At 34.4% G+C, this 18,816-nt stretch overlaps 2 protein-coding genes across 3 annotated transcripts; both read right to left on the reverse strand.

Annotated features, from left to right (window-relative positions):
- Window positions 1–150: 150 nt before the first annotated feature.
- Window positions 151–8,330, reverse strand: LOC110732673 (26S proteasome non-ATPase regulatory subunit 13 homolog B). The gene is made up of 6 exons (XM_021912643.1): window positions 8,021–8,330; window positions 5,094–5,540; window positions 4,065–4,145; window positions 2,164–2,360; window positions 1,948–2,047; window positions 151–771 (listed from the first exon to the last, which is right to left on the reverse strand). Exons 1-6 carry the CDS (start codon window positions 8,168–8,170, stop codon window positions 586–588), a joined length of 1,161 nt encoding a protein of 386 aa, XP_021768335.1. The 5' UTR covers window positions 8,171–8,330; the 3' UTR covers window positions 151–585.
- A 5,580-nt stretch (window positions 8,331–13,910) lies between these two features.
- On the reverse strand, window positions 13,911–18,296 carry LOC110732674. 2 transcript variants are annotated; one of them, XM_021912644.1, is made up of 3 exons: window positions 17,862–18,296; window positions 16,990–17,163; window positions 13,911–14,396 (listed from the first exon to the last, which is right to left on the reverse strand). In XM_021912644.1, the coding sequence occupies exons 1-3, from the start codon at window positions 17,925–17,927 to the stop codon at window positions 14,178–14,180; spliced, it is 459 nt and encodes a 152-aa protein (XP_021768336.1). In that variant the 5' UTR covers window positions 17,928–18,296; the 3' UTR covers window positions 13,911–14,177. The 2 variants fall into 2 exon arrangements, with proteins under 2 accessions (XP_021768336.1, XP_021768337.1); XM_021912645.1 differs by lacking the exon at window positions 17,862–18,296 and adding an exon at window positions 17,274–17,811.
- Window positions 18,297–18,816: the final 520 nt, after the last annotated feature.

An 18,816-nucleotide genomic window follows, 5' to 3' on the forward strand; every position in this document is an offset into this window, starting at 1 on the left:
AATAAGAGTTCATTTCAAGCAATTAATTTCCTCCAAATCTCCAATGATGAAGAATTTAAGCTTTTGTTATCGTTTTAATTGCTATATAAGAGCTACCAAATGGAAGGGTATAATAGTTAAAGAATTGTGTTAATAACACAGAGAAACTAATTTAGCTGGTAAAGCAAACCAAGATAATATATTGTTAATGACTAAACACAAGCACCGAAGATGAGATTATACTGTTGCAACGAGCAGAAAAGCCATCACCTCAAATGTGAATGACAGTTGTTCAATAGAAGTTGAGAACCTGAAGTACATACTAATATTTAAACACTATGAAAGCACATTTGAGATGTGCTTGAAATGATTCAACCCCCTCTCTTAGTCTCATTAAGCAGATCAAACACCTCAAATAGAGGAAGTACAAGGAGAAAGATTTGCTCCAGGAAAAATGAATCAAGACCGACGAACAAAACACTTGAAAAGATGCATACAAAAGTTTAAGCCCAGATAACCTCTGTCACTCTCTAATAATAGGCATCCTTTCCCATCTGTTCGTGCACTAAGTATCCGTTACAGGAGACAAATATGAGAACCTAAAAATTACGAAGCAACTAGATCTGGTGTTTCAGCCTCAACGGATAATAAGGCAGTGTGTACTTTGCCCAACCAACTATCCAGCCTGTCACGCAAGGACGTGATTTGTGGAATCCCTAAAACTCTCGGTTGCACCCAGGATACATGAACTGTCCCCTCAACTTGATCAATGATCCCCTCAATAAGATGAACCTGTATCCAAAGTCATTCGGAGTTCACAGTGAAGGGCAAAAGAATTAGCAGCCTTATATTGACGATCTACCAGAACTGGTAGATTTTCAGTTTCTAAAACACTGATGGAATAACAGGAAATAGATGCAACAAATAGGCAATTTAATAGTCTAAACTAGAATAATCTACAAGAAACCTTTGGCCAACATTGAAAGTGGTGAACTACTCCAGAAGACAGAAGCTTATTATTTCTAAAGGCAGCGGTTGGCAGAAAAAGAATAGCAAAAGCCCAGCCCCTCCCCCAAAGCAATTAATTACCCTTGACATTGAGGACTTATTCAAGGTATACCTCGCCTTTTTTTATCTGTGACAATTAACCTCTGGGTAGGATGTTGAGTGAATTTAAGAGATTGCCCCAAAGTTTTTTACAAAAATAAAGAGAGTAAAAAAAAAAAAAAAAGTAAAAGTTAATTAATACTCACAGAAATTGTAGGAGATCCACAAATTTCTTTCTAAATGCATAATTCCCGCTCATTTCATGAAACGTACATGGGACTTGAAATTTTATTCTATATAAAGCTACTAAACAGTAGTTCTGCAATCAATAGATGAAGTATGATTCTCAAAGATCCAGACTACAAAGACTTCGGACAAGTCACCATCTACCAATTTGTGATGTCCTGCAAAGTTAAAATTCCCTATGCAAAAAGATTTTCCTCTACCTTTAAGTTAGGCACTCCACACATTTTTTCACAGGGGGGATAGCAAATAAAGGGTGTGATCTCTCTTACCTATATTTACTTTATTTGAGCTTATTAGAGCTTATTGTAGTTATAAAATGAACTTAATTGGTCCTTATTGGCCCCAAAATGAACATATTTGAACATATTGTTGTAGTAAATGATTTATATGTTCTTCTGAAGATGATTCCTTCTCACTGATAACTTATGGTGAAAGGCAATCACTTCTCACTTGCAAGTTATTAGTTATTAGTTATAATCACTTTTCATTAGCAGGTTATTAGTTATAATCACTTATCAGTTTTCACTTGCAAGCTATAGGAGTAACAATTACAAACACACAAAATTATGACAGCATAGACAGGATCTCGCATATCAAGATGAACATAGATATAACCACAAAGGTCTCCATGAACAGTGAAATGTATAAAATGCTAAAAGTTAAAACACAACTTACAGAGAGGCTCTTCATGAGAAGATACTCAACATCTTCAATAGACAGCCTAGTGCGCTCTGCGATGACCTTCAAGGGAATTGTCCTGTCTTCTGCAGGTCGGCTGCAAAGTAATTAAATAAATCAAATTGCCATGCTGAGACTGTAAAATCAACAAGACCACTTCAAATATAGTAATATAAAATCAACACTAAAATTTTATCAATTACTATGACATACTTGAAGATGATTTCCATCAAGCAGAGAATATTAATCTTCTCCAAAAGTTTCCTTTCATTAGCAACCAAAGCTGGTTGTGCATTCAAAGCATCTTTGTGCACATTGCATAGTTCTTGATACCGAATCAGGTCGCCGGTGTTAAATGCTTGCAGAATATAGTAAAGCCACTCAACCTTTGTCCCAAGAAGAGACTTTAACTGAGGGAAGGGACAGAATATTTATCAGATCATATTAGACATAAAAACATCAAGTCAATGACCATACATAGAATTATCGATGGGAAACATTCCAATGAAACTCTGCAAGCAAGAAGCAGCATATAAAGCGAACGAGATAGAGATATCCATATGTGATGCTTAGCAACATTAAAACGACACATCAATATCATTAAAGGCATGAGGCAAAGTCAGGCAAAAGGAGCAATAGAGCCTAAGCATAAGATAGGAGACGAGTGAAGAAACAAGCCTCGCCAAAACAAGGCACATGTTTTCTCTTTGATTAAAGATATCATCAAAATACATGATATATTAGACAAAGCAGATTAAAAATAAGCTCTAAGAATAACTATTTCATATGACATTTTGTTATTAAAAAAAAAAATAATAATAAAAATAAATAAATAAATAAAAGAAAAAAAAAAAGGAAGGGCTTCTCCTATCAGTTACTGAATCCCTGACAACATGCAACCTAAATGATAATGAATTGTGTGCCAATGAAGTGCAAAGACAGCGATATTTACATATATATCACCAGATGAAAGTAACTAAAACATGATCCTAGAGGTATTGTTGCACCTTAAGCACCACCAGGCAACATAAAGAGAATGACCTGTACTTCCATGCATACAAGAGTGTTTTTAAATACAGTGAATGACCGACAAGGCTACAACTTACTCCATATAATTTTGTGTCCACAAATGAAGAGATGATACAGGTATAACTCTTTTTGGTAGGAAAATAAGATTAGGTGCAACATTATACAAAATTAAAAACTATAAAAACCTTCATATATATATAGAGAGAGAAAAATGACGTACATAGAGTTGAAAAGAAAACGACAAAATGTAAAACCGGCTACACATACATAGACTTGATAAGAAAAAGAAAAAATTGTAAAATTGGCTACACAAATATAGACTTGATAATACCCAAACTTTCTTTCACTGTAACAAATATATAACATTGGCCCAGAACGAATGTGAAATTTCCATCCATTAAAGACAGTAATTCCTTGTTTCCTAAAACGAAATGTAATTGTATCAATCTAGCCATCTTGAAAATAAATGTGATCCTAGAATCTCAACTCACCACATGTCATCCTTGTTGGAAGCTTTCTAATTTTCTATGATGAAAACTGTTTTTTAGGGGGTGATATGCATTTCGAGATAAAGTACATATTGTTTTTAAATAAAACCATGATCAATAAAATTGCCAATCTTGATTGCAAAAATAATACTTCCTCTGTTTCTTTATAGTTGCAACACTTCTCTTTTCACGCTTGTCCATGCATGATTTCAATCGTTAATATCTTTTATTACCAATATGTAAAAATTATAAACATTTGATATTAAAATAGTATAAATCGAGACGAATCTAACAAGATCTCACATGACTATATTTTTCCATAGATATAAATTATCAAAGCTAGTCAAAGTGGAACACGTGAATAGTATAAAAGTCAAACTGTTGCAACTAAAAAAAAACCCGGAGGAAGTAGGTGTTAATTTATACATGAGCACAGGAACCAAAGAGACATACCAGCATTAGAAAAGAATCATCCGTCAATAAGTTGCAAGCATGAACTTATGTAAGACAGCAATAATCATAGGTCCATCAAGACAAACAACAAAGAGCAACCAGCATATAAAAATAAAATAAAAATTCTAGGTAAAGGAGACTTACAATTGGATGGGCAAGAAGCTCCCCAAAGTTGTAGATATTCTCTCCCAACAGAGCAGACAATGAAAGATCAAAAGCCAAGTCCTAGACGTATATGGAAAATAAATAATTAAATATATAAATAGGTAAACGAAAAGAACGAATAATAAGTTCACTGAAACAAGGACATATTCGAAAATGATGTCGAAATATGCTTAGTAGTGTAAATGGAGAGAGATTAGAAAAACTAAACAGTCCACACCCAGAAAAGGGAGTTTTTTTTTTTCATAAATTACCGCCAACACATTCCTGTCAAACCTATCTTCCCATTCTCATCAACATCAAAACAGCCATACATGCATTGGCATGTCATTCAAAGTCCAACCATATATATTACTTCCCCAACTCACCTTAGCAGCAACAAAAGAAAACATTTAAGTACCAATGTATGACCTATAATCACCCATCAAAGAAACCATCAACTTTGTCAACTTCAATGCTACATTGCACCTTCAATCGAGTAACTCCCAGCATACAGCATTGAGTCCATTAACCACACCTCCAACTAAGAGGGTTTCAAAAGCTTAACATAAGTTTGTGATTTTCATTCAAACCCAAGTGATCACCCTATTAAGCATTTTGGGAGGGGGCATTAAATTCGTTATGCTTAGAAACACAACAATCAAATTGATATTATACAAACTTTCACAGCTGACTATCCAGTTCAACCAACACAGCTACATCTTTGTTAAAAACTATATGTCACCAATAGCTCTGACAAGAAAATCCTACATACTAAGACAGTAGGACTTGCATGCAGAGATCGGAAATTATGACAGCTACTGAGTATGGATTCAGATCTTGGAACAATATTCATAGATTGAATAGACATTCTTGATAGATCCAAAAATCAGGACCCAAAGTTCAAATTTTCCAAAAGATTGATCAAGTTTACTTGTCAAAACCCAGCCTAGAAATATAATACAGAAGCAATGAAGGATTTGACAAAAAAAAAACACCTGAAAAGATGCAAATCAAACAAAAAAAAGTTACCAGCTTGAATGATTCAGATAGAGACTCCACTGATGTGTAAGCAAGATAAAGGAGAGCATTCTTGTAGAACTCAGCAAACTCCTGGCGTGCTTTATGGTACTGAGATGAGACCCAATAAAAACTAGCATAAACTGATGGATCAATATCGGTCATACTGTCAAGTGTGGTTTTTCCATCTTCCAATATCTTCTTGCATTCTTTTTGTTCCCCTTGCTCAAGCTTAAACAAAGCCATCTGCATCTTTATATAGAGGACAGGCTCCTCTATACGTGATTCTCGTGTAGCCTGAAGCTTTTCAATCACTCCTTCAAGATAACCAATAGCTGCTTCTTTCTCCGCATACTGTCGAGATACTATGACAGCAAAATGAGCAAGCTTAAGGAGATTTATCTTTGTCTCAAAGTCTGTGATGAAATTGTGATATAACTGTATCAGGGCATCACCGGCCTGCATAGAATAAACCAGAGGCGTTACAGGAAAACATCAAGAAAGCTATGTGATCAAATAAAAACAGCCTGGATCATAATAGAAAAAAATGAACTGTGGAATGTAGATTGAATAAAGAGATTCTACAAAATATAATACATTACTGTCCTCCTCAGTATTCAACTTCTTGCATATATGATTTTTTAATCTACGTCTTTCTCATACCTTGAGAGTTTATTATAATCAGATTTTTTGACAGAAATGTCTTCCACCAGATATGAAGAGGGAGGACAGATTCCATGCACAAACCAAAAAAGGTGATTTAATACTTGAATGTGGTACAATTTCGTCTAAATTAACACTTTAACAGTACTAGGTAGATAATTGTGCACCCACACACCTCGTACTGCCGAATCAGGCAACACTGCCTACACTGGTTCAGATTACCATGTAGCAATAGACATTGTAAACTAAATAGCTTGTGTCATCTTGATGAAATGGAAGTTGAGTACTGAAAGCCCTATATTCTGGCCCTATAAAAGTAAATTTGCAATAGGCTAATGTTATCTTCCCAATCAAGCATTCACATGCTTGCACAACCAATGCATAAAATTCAGCCATTCCCCACATCATCATGTGTTACACCAGTTTGATATAGAAAATTGTGCCCAAGCCCTACTCATTTAAAAGGTTGACCATGTGTATATTTGATTATTTGTGACCGTCTAAATAAAAATAAGGTTGTTTCTATTTGTCTGATCATACCAAGAAATAAAAATCCTGCTGACTGGGGTAAAGTAAGAGATCAACAGCGATAATAATAGGCCTCGTTTTTTATGGAAATTTTCTACATAAATGATAAATGATTACATCCAGTCATCCACAGTGAATCTTTATGCAAATATTTGTTCTTGAGGACCTTATATAGTCAAGCATCACTGCAAAGCAAATTGAATTGATTTCATTTAGAAGCCGACAAGCTTCCACATACCAATCTCAATGATTCTCTCTAAAATATTGTACAGAAAGAATTTCTACAGACATGCATATTGTTTAAAGATACTAACAATAGATAACATGAGTAAACTATACAGGATTTAACAGCTTGACGTGACCATTAAGATAAATTTAACTACTGCATCCAAAATTTCTGCACTAATGAACCTAGTTCTCCATATACCAGCGCTAAGTAGAAACAAAAAGATAATACAATGTTACTTTGACTATCCTTTCACCTCAACTATATGTGTGGGAACTCGAATCCTGGATACGGAACGTTTCATTTTAGAACCAAAAATAATACAAGATGGTCAATTTTCACACCTAGACACATGCCCATACCCAACTCAAGTTGTCGAATACGAGTGAAAATGAACCCAACTCAAGTTGTCGAATATGAGAGAAAAAGAACACTTGACCGTCAAATAAAATAAGGATCCTCCACAGAACAAGATAGTGAAATACAACAGCTTGGCCTACTTAAGTAATTGGTCTCTGTTCCTATTCAAAGTACCAATTTAGCATTTGCAAACAATAATGACAATACCACAGTGGATCAAGAGGACAAATAAACTCTCCGAAACAAGCATACCTAAACCTTGGATCCACATCAAATATCCGCTAATCCTTATACCCAATTCCAAGGAATACATGCAAATTCCATGAGTCTATGATTCTATCTGAAACCAACTTAGTAGACAAAAAAAACTCCTTCAGCCCATAAAACCATTAAGACATGTCAACAGGGCAATTATACTTTACTCAGCTAATATTAGCAAAAACAGTAGCAATGCAACATAATTAGATTTCAAATAGCAAACCCGTGCAACTCTATTTTACTCAGCTCGGTTCATCCAACATTAGCAATGCAACGTTAGATTTCAAATAGGGTCAGTCCCATAATACTCAGCTCAGTCCACCCAACATTGTGATAGAACTCCGAAACAATGGAGCTCACAATATATAATATGGCTTCCTTCTAGCCACATGCATCCAGAACCCGATCAAATTAATATATTTGAAAGCCCTGTCCCATGTAATTAAGGTAGTATCTCATGCCAATTAGAATCGTATCACAAAATCTGGCCCGAGTAATCCGATTAATATCAATGGTGTAAGTAGATTGCCCAAGAACCATCTCCTTTCCCGCTTTCACACAGTCACACACAAGTAACACAACTAATTCCACAGACCAACCACACCGATAAATCCAATTCCCACCATTTCCCAATACATTCTTCAATTATCATCACATCTCAAAATAACCAATTCAAGCTACAAAACCCTAATTGAGTTCAAATCCTCCCTGAGATCAATCCCTCAAAACCCTAACCTCACAAAAATTAACCCTACAAATCACAAAACCCTAAATTCCGCAAAATCTAATCCAAATCAGCAAACCGCAACAAAATTACATCGAAATCAACAACAATTCCAAACAAAATCGACAACAACAAAAACAAAACAATCAAAAAATCAACCAAAGTCAAAAATCAACAAACCTGGAAAACCGCGAGTGCGACGAACTTCTCAAGCTCGAGAGTAAGCTGATGCCATAACTTCTTCTGGTACAGATCTGCGAGAGTATTGTACCATTCAGCGAGCTCAGGATGCGCGCTTCTGAGAGTATCCAAGTACTGAAGCGCCGACATAGTTGAGGTTTCTCTCTCTAGTTTCTCTCTGCTGTGAAAAATTTTCTGGGAAGTAAGTGAAAGAGAAAAATGAATGAACAAGTAAAAATGCGCAGAAAATAAGGAAACCACCGAGCACTGGGAGGAGAGAGAAAGAGTCGTACGAAACTTGAAGGCCTAACCTAAACGATTTTTATTGTTACTTTTTGTTTTTCTAAAATAAGTAATTAATGTTGCAAAAAATTAAAATTCACGAGTTTCTTGTGCAAAAAGAAAAGAATGTTTAAGGCTTTTTGGTTTGTGCTTGGTCTTACATGCATCCTTGTGCACCTAAAATGGTTGTAATACCGGCATAGTAAAGAAGCTTAATTGTAAACGCGACCCAAACAACAACGCAACCACCCACACAAATTTTACATAAAAACCGTCGCTTTCCAACCGCCATTTTTTTAAAAAAAGAAAACCTTTTAGTCATTTCAAAATTTAATTTCTGAATTTAATTTCTCCTCCTTGTGATTTTTACTCTCTAACAATCAAACAAAGTTCATTCTCTCTCCTCTGTGTTACTTTGATACCTTATGCTTATAAAATGTTTTGAAATGTTCATAATATAAATATTTGTTGTTCACATGATAAGTATTCTTAAGTATTAATGTTCATAAAATATGTTCATATTTTAAATGCTTATTTTCACTTTCTAAAATGCATATGTTCATATTTTTTATGCATATGTTCACTTTCTGAAATGCATATGTTCACTTTCAGGGAACCAATGCATATGTTCATATTTTAAATGCTTATGTTCACTTTCTTAAATGCATATGTTCATTTTTTTATGCATATGTTCACTTTTTGAAATGTATATGTTCACTTCAGGGAACCAATACATATGTTCATATTTTGAATGCGTATGTTCATTTTCTAAAATACATGTATTCACAATTTTAATGCATATGTTCATATTTTTAATATTTATAATGCGTATGTTTCATAACCATTTTATTTTATTTTTCTTTAATTTTCTAGTGTTCATAATTAAATACCTTATGTTCATATATTTGTACTATATGTTCATACCATGGGAGGAATTTGAAAAGAAATGGAAGGATGCTTCAAATCCTTCTATCTTGAGTCAAGATGAAGAAATTAAACAAAATACAATTACAATTGAAGCTAACCTAAAAAAAACCTAATTACAAATCAAAAAAACAAAACACTAACCTGCATTGACGATCTCTTCGAGGATAACAACTAATTCCATGGTTCAATCGGAAAAGTAAATCAAAGTGAAAAGTTAAAAAAAAACAGAGGAGAGAGAAAATGAAGAACAAAGGAGAAAAAACAGAGGAGAAGAAAATTATGAGGAAAATTTTGATCGAAACTATGATGAAAATTTGGATCAAACTTATTCCAGGAAAGAAAAGTGAAGAGAGAATATTTGAAAAAAGAAAACAAAAAATTTGAAAAAGGAAAGCAGAAACGCGCGAAGAACGTTATAGTTGAGTTTAATGGGCTGCGTCTGGGCTGCATTTCATGCAGTAGAAGCTGATTTTCATGCTGTTGCAGCTAAAATAGCTGCATAAGGATGCATGTAATAATATGCGGGTATGTGCATAAAAAAAAAAGAGTCTTTTGGTTTGGGTTGGGCTTTTAGATGGGTTGTTGATTTTTTGGGTTGGGCTTATATATGGGCTGTTGATTGTTTCTTAGGGCTAAAAGATAGTGTAGTTTGTGGGGTTGGTTTGGGTTTTGATGAATTAAACAAAAGGTCAAATTCAAGGGATTAATAGTTTAAGGCACAAAGTATCTTATAATTGGACTTATTACCTGTCTATGCTCCACAATTGGTGGTTTTTGTAGTTTTAGTTTTCGTAGTTTTAGGTCGTGTTCGATGATAGCTTTTAAAATATATGATAACTTTTGAAGTTTTGACATGATTAACTTATTGTGTATTACTTTCTACGGAGTACGTGATAGTGAAAGAGGTGATAGATGAAGACATGAAATTTTGTTTTACGGTGATGTGGTTATTAATGATTTAAAAAGTGGAGTTTTGAAAAAGGATTAAAAAATTTGAGTTTGGGGTAGAAGTAGATTTAAAAGTAATTGCTTACAAGAGGTAGGATGTATGTTTGTAATTTGTTTATTCACCATTCTATGTAGTAGTAGTTTTAATTGGTTGTTCGATATGTGATTTTACATATAACAACTAACAAGTATTACAACAGCTACTTTTGTTGAACAAGCCTTTGACAAATCTTTTTGAAATTCTACGTTAAAGTAACCACTTGTCTCCCAAATTTCTTGCTCAACTACTTTTTACAAGTTTAGAGTATATTATTGTTTTACTAAAACCATACATGAGTCAACATAATTGTTCATCACCAAAGGCTTATTTACCAATGAAGAGTTTTTTTTAACAAAAAACCTTCACTTTGTGTTCATTTAACGATAATAATTAATAAGATACACGGATTTCATACTCATGATATCTCTTTAGACCACACTCTTAATTTTTCACAAATTAATTGGGGATTGGGTTCAAATAAAAGAGAAACCATATTTATCAAGTCGAAGTGGAAGACTAGACTACCTCAAGATTATTGACTAATTCAATAACCTTCACAATATAACGTCATTGTTCCTTTAATATGAACCCTTTATTTTTTATATATATATCATGTGTTTAAAGAGCCACAATAGCGGGAGATAAGAATCAATCCTAAAATTCCCTAAAATCGAAAAAAAAGCTTTAACCAGTTAAGCTATTATCCCTCATTCTCAATATTAACCCTTTATAGTTCTACCACCGTTTCTTTAATATTAAGCCTTTATAGTTCTACCATCGTTCCTTTAATACGAGTATTAAGCCTTTATAGTTCTACCACAAAATCTCAATTGTTGCTCTCCTCTCTTCTAGACCCTAGTTTAGAGTCACCACCGTTATGGATAACCTTCAACCTAAAAGATTTCTCAATTATGTGCATCAACCCTACAACAGCAACAATATATAGCCCTACACCCCACATAATTATGAACAACAACGGCTACTTTACTAAATGAATAAAGCCTAATTTTAATTTTAAAAAGTCAATAATTTCAAATCAAAGCAACGTCTAGCTCAATGTTGTTAATTATTATGAATTTCCAAAAAGGAGTTTTAATACAACACGCTGCCATTATTGGTAGATAGGTGACTTAAGTCATCAGTCTTGTATCTTAGTACTACGTACTAGTATTTATTATTTAATCAATATCTTAATCTAATCTAATCCTAAAAGCAAGAATTATAACGAACAATGGAGCTAGTTACAACCAATTCCACCAAAATATAACCTACCCCCTTCATCCAAATGAAAGATGAAAATGGTTAACGAACTTCAACAACCGGTTTACTCATAAACAGTAGAATCGCCAAATTTAAAAATAAACTTAAAATAAATCGCATTAAGTTTATAAAAATAGCACAAACTCGGTTCAATTTATGAAACATTAAAAATACTAAGCAAGAGCACGGTAATTTTATTGGTTCGGTTCATGAAAAATATCATTGACAATACTATGTGAGAATAAGCTAATTTTATTGGAGTTTAGCGTGCATATAATTTTAGTCACCTTTTTACTAAGGTGAGAATACTATGCAAAAACACGCTAACTTCATGTGGTGAGTTTTTTTTTTTTTGACAAGAACTTCATGTTTGAGTTTAAACTACTTGTAGTATGGCATCTTGATCTTCCCCGCCACCTCGCCCCTAATTTAAATATGGGTACACACAGTTGGAATCAAAATTCAACTTCTCTTTGATTTGCTAATTAGAGACAAAGTCTAACGGGAAGTAGCCTTGGCCTTTGGACGAATAGTCGACATAATCCACACAGTCGACATTATAATACTCGCCTAAGAAACAGAATTTGAGGACTTTAATCAACCAATTTATTGGAAAAGTCAAAAGTAGTAGACAAAATTTTATTAATAATAATGTGAATTATTTTTAAAGCAAAGTTTACACTATATAAGCTCTCCTTTCCTACAAGCCAAACATCCACTTATTGTTTCCTAGCAACTTTCAAAACATACCCATATCACATAAAGTATGGGAAAGTCTAAAACTCTGATTCTTTTATCTGCTCTTCTTGTGTTGTTCTTGCTGATAAGCAGCACTTCAGCAACAGCTCATCCAAGGACTCATAGTGTACGACACCATGTTCGGAAGTTCCACCATCACCGCGAATGGCACAAGAAGTCATGGGTGAACCATGGGAGCTCTCGAGGACACCGGAAGCACCTAGTGGTTCCATCAGTCGTGACAGTCGAAAACCCTCTGAAGATCCTGAGGTCGTCAATCTAGCTTTGCTGCAGCCACATGAATATACTGTCATCATGGCCTTATTCTTCCCCTCTCCTTTAGCTTCTTTCTCTTTTTGTGATTTGTAATTATATACTTGTAAAGTTTCCGGCAGTTTTTGTGCTCGAATCAAATTCTGCTTCGCGATTTCTCGGTTATTTATCTGTTGTTTACATCTTCTGTTAAACCTTTTGGCAGCAGTCTTTAATTCAACATCAGTCGTCAAACGAGAATGACACATTAAAAACTTGAATAAACAACAGGAAAAGTAAAATTATGCAGCACAAAGTAGCTGACTTAACTGCTTGAAAATCCAACATTTCTGTTCAAACTTCTCAGTATCCATTGACCTATAAACAATCTTACAAACCAATAAAGTCAGATGGTATTTTCTTATATACTACAGAGTAAAAAACACGATTCAGTCACAGGCATTTCCTCAATTACACTTCATATAAGTACTAGGAAACGCGATTCAGTCATGAGTTTTTTCAGTTACCCTTCCTCGATCATAGAATCGTAGACCCTGTGTTTACCCTCTTATAATGGAATACATTGAGTACGCGTAAACCCATCCTTGAGGAGCTGAGGGTGGATTCATCCTTTTTTCCTACCCAATAACCCCTAAAAACCTGCATCCAGTTTCAGGGATCAACCTAATAGCCCTCGAACATGGATGCAGGATATCGGGTGTTATGTCAACTTTTTAGGCACAAGCAACCCTAGGTTCCAACTATGATCTTCCGAATTAAAACCTTGGCAATACTGATAAAGACAAGCAAGTTAATCAGGTGGGTTTATTTGGCTTACTTGTGTCGACTGATAAAGACAAGGAAAATAATAGAATCAAAATGCATATATCCTAGAGTATCAATTTGGGACATAAAATTTGGCTTAAGAGCGCCATCTTAGAAGAAGACCATCCCAAACTCAAGTCTTAAAAAAATATCATCATCAGCACCACTCCAGCATCCAAAGATGTTTTTGGTGTATAACAGAGCAGGGTGAAGTTAACAGCCTAATTAGATCAAATGCATCAATTCAAGAATCGTCGTCTAGTATTTCACATAATATAGATGGCATAGGCTCAAGTTAAGCAGCGTAACAATGTAATTCCACCAATCCACTGAAGGGTAGAAAGTGTTCGAAAGACTCCTATGTACCACCCTGTCTTTTTAAACCCTCTTGAATCAACAGGCTTCAAGCGCAAAGAAAGACAACACAATATTCTTTGTGAAAAGCAAATCCGCTGATAAAGCAATGGTTTCAACTCTTACTAATATAAACCAAAACACCAAAGTACTAGACTCCATCCCTTGCCTTTTCTTTTCTTCTTTTTTCCTTCCTTTCCGGACATAATAACATAACTAAACAAGGTCCTCGAAAATATGAAGATGCATAACAACATTTGCTCGTACAATAATAAATTTTCACAGATATATTATTAAAAATGAGCTCCACATTCCAATACAGTAGTAGATACAAATTAAGCATTGATGCCAGCTTCATTGAGGACTTGTACGTTTTGTTTGACAAATCGACAACAAAATTTCATGGATCACAGGGAACCAGCTCCTTCACATTCAAATGATGTGAATTCACAGTGGTCGTTTCAGTATTGATTTTCAAAATATTATAAGAGCCACAAGTGAATTCCAGTAGATGTAACATCATATATATACCTATAAGATCCCAGAGGCCTTGCATTCTTCTAGCAAATTAACAAGGTTATGTTCAGGTGCACTTATTGATGGTAGCATCATGCGATTTTGACGAGCAGGCCGCGAATTTGAACCAGCAGATGCTTCGGAATCACCCGCTGACCCTTCTGTCCTGAGCGGCAAGTCAGATCTTCTCCGCACATGAGCAGCAGAAACTCGCTCCTTCCATATTCTTCCATCCTATTTATTCACCATAAGATTATCCATAAATGGGATATCATACAAACTTGAGCTACAAAATATTGGTATTACAGCAGCAGATACAATAATTGTCACACAGGCTTTTTCTTTCACCTCAATTCAACTTGATCACGGTCGTGGGGATTAGACACTTATATTAGGCCTGGAAATATGCAAAACTTTCATAAAATTCTTTCTTTGACACCTATCAGCAGTAACCCATGGTAGATTCCAACACTTCGTACGGAGTCTTACAGAGTCTATGAACCACAGGTCATTCGAAGCTACAGCCAAGTTTCTTTTGGGTGATAAAAATAAACTTGTAATTAATAAGTTCTACTTACTAGCAAAGAAGATACTGAAATTTTCACTGTAATTACAAATTAGTGTGCCCTATTTTTCAGGTTATGTCTAGCCAAAAAAAAAAAAAAAAAAAAAAAAAAAAACAACCGATAGCTACTCCCAGAAATGAAAATGACTAGCAAAACGACCAGAAGTGGTCTACCAACTTTAATAAAATCCTGTCCCAATGATTCTACTTTCACCAGGTGTGGACTATGGACCACTTGCTTAAATGTAAAGCCAGCCATATCACATGTACCACATATAATTACATTGTGTTATCTTTAATTCAATAAATTCCATCCAATTCAAGTTACAGATATGACACATTAAATGAGGAGTTTCTTTGTTCACAAAAGTTTGAAGGTGTTCATGAAGGCAAAGGGAGAATACAGATCACAGAAGAAATATCACCAATTACTGGCATACTCGTGAGGTCATTAAGCCACTAACGATGACAATTCATATTATATGTGAGAATTGGTTCTTCTAAGTTCTAAAATTAAACGCTACTTCACAGCCTATGGCACTAATATAATAGGGCATGGAAGTTACAAGCAACTAAGAAAAGTACATATTTCTTCTAGCTATACTAGGTTCATGAAGCCCAGCATTTTAAAAAGTAGAACAATACAACATCAGAAAGACTAAAAAATTGAGATACAATGCCGATTTTATTAATAAACAAAGATAAGTACAGCAGAATGGTACAACAATTCCAGCTAATGAGCAACAGATTATGGGCTTCTTTCTGAAGATATAATAATCAATATGGACATCCACCTCATTACCATTCTTGGTCAACTAAAAATATGTAAAATTAGCACTTGTTGCACGCTTAATGCAACAGAAAAGTTGGTTGGTTAATTAATGTGCAACAACAATAATAAGAAAATACATACTGAGAAGAATATATCTGATTACAGAAATAGAATGATTTTTATGCAGTCTTGAACTCTTGATGAAGAGCAAGATGCTTTCATCCTTTACCTCAACTGTTCAGCAATTGGTGCTATTCCAATAGCGGGCTTTTGAATCTTGACAAAGATTAAGACAATGATTAAAATATAAAACCATCCCTCTACATAAAAAACTATGCTCAAGAATTTGATCGCTAATAACTAATTATGACTGAGCAGCTTATCTGTGATTTCTTCACCGTTAGCTCATATAAGAAATTTATTGAATTATTATATGGAGAAATGGTGTGATGCTCACACAGCTTGTTAAAGTTAAGAAGAATAAGTAGGGAACCTGAGAGTAGAGTTGGCAGATCTATTTTTTCTAGCAAGTGAATACAGTTAACATAATAGCTCAACTTCAGATTGAAGGCAATGCCCAATTCACAGTAGCAGTTTAGTTCAACCAAAAGTTACTAAGAAAATGCAGGCATATAGCTTGATACTGTTAGAAGAAGAGTCACACTGCCACCATAAAGAAGGCATACATTTCTAAGCTCGAGCAACAATTTTTAGGACAACAACCACGGGTATAAAGTATATCAACACCTGGTAAGCTAGTACCAAAGGTGATAGGACTTAAAATGGTCAATATTCACTGAGAAAATCTACTACACTGAACTGCCTTTGATTTCTAAGGTACTAACATGGACATTTTAACATTCAGTTTGCCATAGAAACACTCAATATGCTGCCATTGGTTTTTCGATATACTGCTTGCACCTACATACTACATAGGCTTTCATCCGATGGAAGAGGTTATTTTTCAGGCGATCATCCACATTCCCCTGTTTAAGAATAGTAATCTAACTACTCAAGATGCAAACTACCGCTAATAATACACCTATTTTTTTTATATTAATGACCTAGATGCATTTTATTGTAGCGATACTCAAACAATGCATCTGAAAGAAGTTAATTTCAACATGCTTGCTTGGAAGTTGAGACTCGAAGGACCTCCCTGCCATATATTTCAAAGGCAGAGACCAAAGAGAACATCCTCTTTTCCCTCCCTAGTACGAATATGAGACGATTCTATCTTAATGTAATTGTCCACCACCTATTACTTTCTCACACCTATAGTCCAAAGCAGCTAATAGTATCGTACCAATTTTAATTTCTTAACAAATAAGTTGGACACATGAGTGACAATCAAAAGGACTATCCTACAAGCACCAAGCAATGAAATCCAATAATCTAGTACAGAAGCCAATTAAGACAAGGGATATTGTAAGACTACAAGCAAAGAAGTATGAAAATATGGGGATAATCAAATATGAGTAAAAACTTACATTTAGAATAGAAGGTTCTGGCAATGGGCACTGGACCGGTTTATCATTGTCAAGAGGCTCAACTGGATGTTCAACAGGTTTAAATTCTACACCTACATCTATACCATGAGCAACTGGCTGTGCAACCTCGGCCACCGTGTCTTCTGGAATCGGGGCTGAGACCTCCCTTGCATCCTGTGTCCATTCACATAAGAAAAACGCGAAAATAAAATCACAATCAGCAATCAGCAAGCATCGAACTTACGACAATTAACTACAAGCAGCATGAACTTGAAGAGCAATACCAATAACAATGAAGCACACCAATCCTTGGCAAAAACACACCAAAAGCAGGTTCTAGACATGATTAAAGACAACCCAATAAAGATTTTGGACACAATTTTGGATACTATATGACTCAATGATCTAAAAGGACAATAAGATACATGACTAAACCTGGTTATATTTCTCCAGAAAACTCAAGACCACAGAAACCAAGCGAACTGACCAATTATGTCAACAATGAACCTTATAGAAACCCAGGTAAAAAGGATGAATATTGCCCAAAATCAAAAATTCTCAACTACCCAATTCACGCCTAGATCTAAGGAAGCCAATAAAAAAAAGTCAGATCAAAAAGGAAACATACAAAACTGACCAAATCAACCACAATAAGAAAATCCCACAAAATCAACTTAAAATAGTCAAACAAAACAGTAAAAACAAAGAACAAAATCATCTATACACAACAGTAAAATAGACAGTTCACCTATTCAAATCATATTAGGTTACTTACCACACAAAGTATTCATACAAAATTCACAATCAAATTAAACAAAAAAAGTTCCTAATTTTAGAAAATCATGCAACCCCAGAAAACTAATTTAACTCACAATAGCGCTTTGCGTTCTTCGGTGCCCAGATTTGCTGCTAGAAAACTTAGAAAAAATACCCACCATTTTTAAAGTTTCTTGCTTTGAATTAAAGCTAATAACTCACATTAATAAGAACAAGGAATTCTTTGAAAAATAAATTAATGGTTGAGAAGAGAGAAAGAAGGAAGAAGATGAAGTGAAAGGTAGGGGAGAGGTTGCTTAAAGAAGAAAACTTTGGAGTGTTGTTGCTGTTGATTCTTCATTGTAGTAAGTTTGTGTATTGTATTTGTAGTTATTATTCTTGTTTTCGAGTAATTTAATTTTCAAAATTGTGGGAATTGCTAGCGAGTTGAAAAGCTGCGAATAAAAATCAAAGGGCGGCGATAAGATTTTCGTTTACTTTTGGTTAATTTAGTGAAAGTTGATGCCTTGATTGAGTTTAAAAATTAATTAAAACTACCTTAAACACCCATTAATATTTCAAAGTGATTGTTACGAGTACTTTAATGAAATGCATGTACGGTCATAGTGTCACATCTAGTTCACCAAAAAAAAAAAAAATATTGTGTCACATCTAGCCATTTTTAACTCAAAAAATTTGTGATAGTTAAGGTAATTTTAAAAGTTTAAGATGTTTCTGGATTAATACGGAGTAGTATTCAAACACTTATACATTCGATCATATCGGTTTACAATTAGAGGATTGATTAATTTAAATATGGTGTTTGATTTATGCGGAAGATAAACAACAAAATGTAACAAAGCTATTATAAATAAAAGTGATAAGATGAAAAAACAAATATATGTGGTTCGGTCAATGTGAAACTACTCCACTAAAACAAAAGAAATAGAATTTTCTTATTGGCTTTCATTAGTTTCATACAATGAATCAGATACAATAGTTTTCCTCTTACAAATCTCTCTCAAAAGTGATCAATTACATCTTGGTTTCGGCTTGGTGGCTTCTACCTTT

Source organism: Chenopodium quinoa, unplaced genomic scaffold, assembly GCF_001683475.1.
Source record: "Chenopodium quinoa cultivar QQ74 unplaced genomic scaffold, ASM168347v1, whole genome shotgun sequence".
Classification (NCBI taxonomy): Eukaryota; Viridiplantae; Streptophyta; class Magnoliopsida; order Caryophyllales; family Amaranthaceae; genus Chenopodium; species Chenopodium quinoa.

What these genes read in the sequence shown, in the direction of transcription:
- LOC110732674 (XM_021912644.1), bottom strand. Translation starts at nt 17,927, where the DNA reads ATGGTGGGTATTTTTTCTAAGTTTTCTAGCAGCAAATCTGGGCACCGA. An exon ending in GAAGAACGCAAAGCGCTATT is followed by an intron (nt 17,164 to 17,861) that starts GTGAGTTAAATT and finishes GAATGGACACAG; the next exon opens with GATGCAAGGGAGGTCTCAGC. An exon ending in CAGAACCTTCTATTCTAAAT is followed by an intron (nt 14,397 to 16,989) that starts GTAAGTTTTTAC and finishes GTGAATAAATAG; the next exon opens with GATGGAAGAATATGGAAGGA.
- LOC110732673 (XM_021912643.1), bottom strand. Translation starts at nt 8,170, where the DNA reads ATGTCGGCGCTTCAGTACTTGGATACTCTCAGAAGCGCGCATCCTGAG. An exon ending in TATCTGAATCATTCAAGCTG is followed by an intron (nt 4,146 to 5,093) that starts GTAACTTTTTTT and finishes ATATACGTCTAG; the next exon opens with GACTTGGCTTTTGATCTTTC. An exon ending in TTGATGGAAATCATCTTCAA is followed by an intron (nt 2,048 to 2,163) that starts GTATGTCATAGT and finishes ATTACTTTGCAG; the next exon opens with CCGACCTGCAGAAGACAGGA.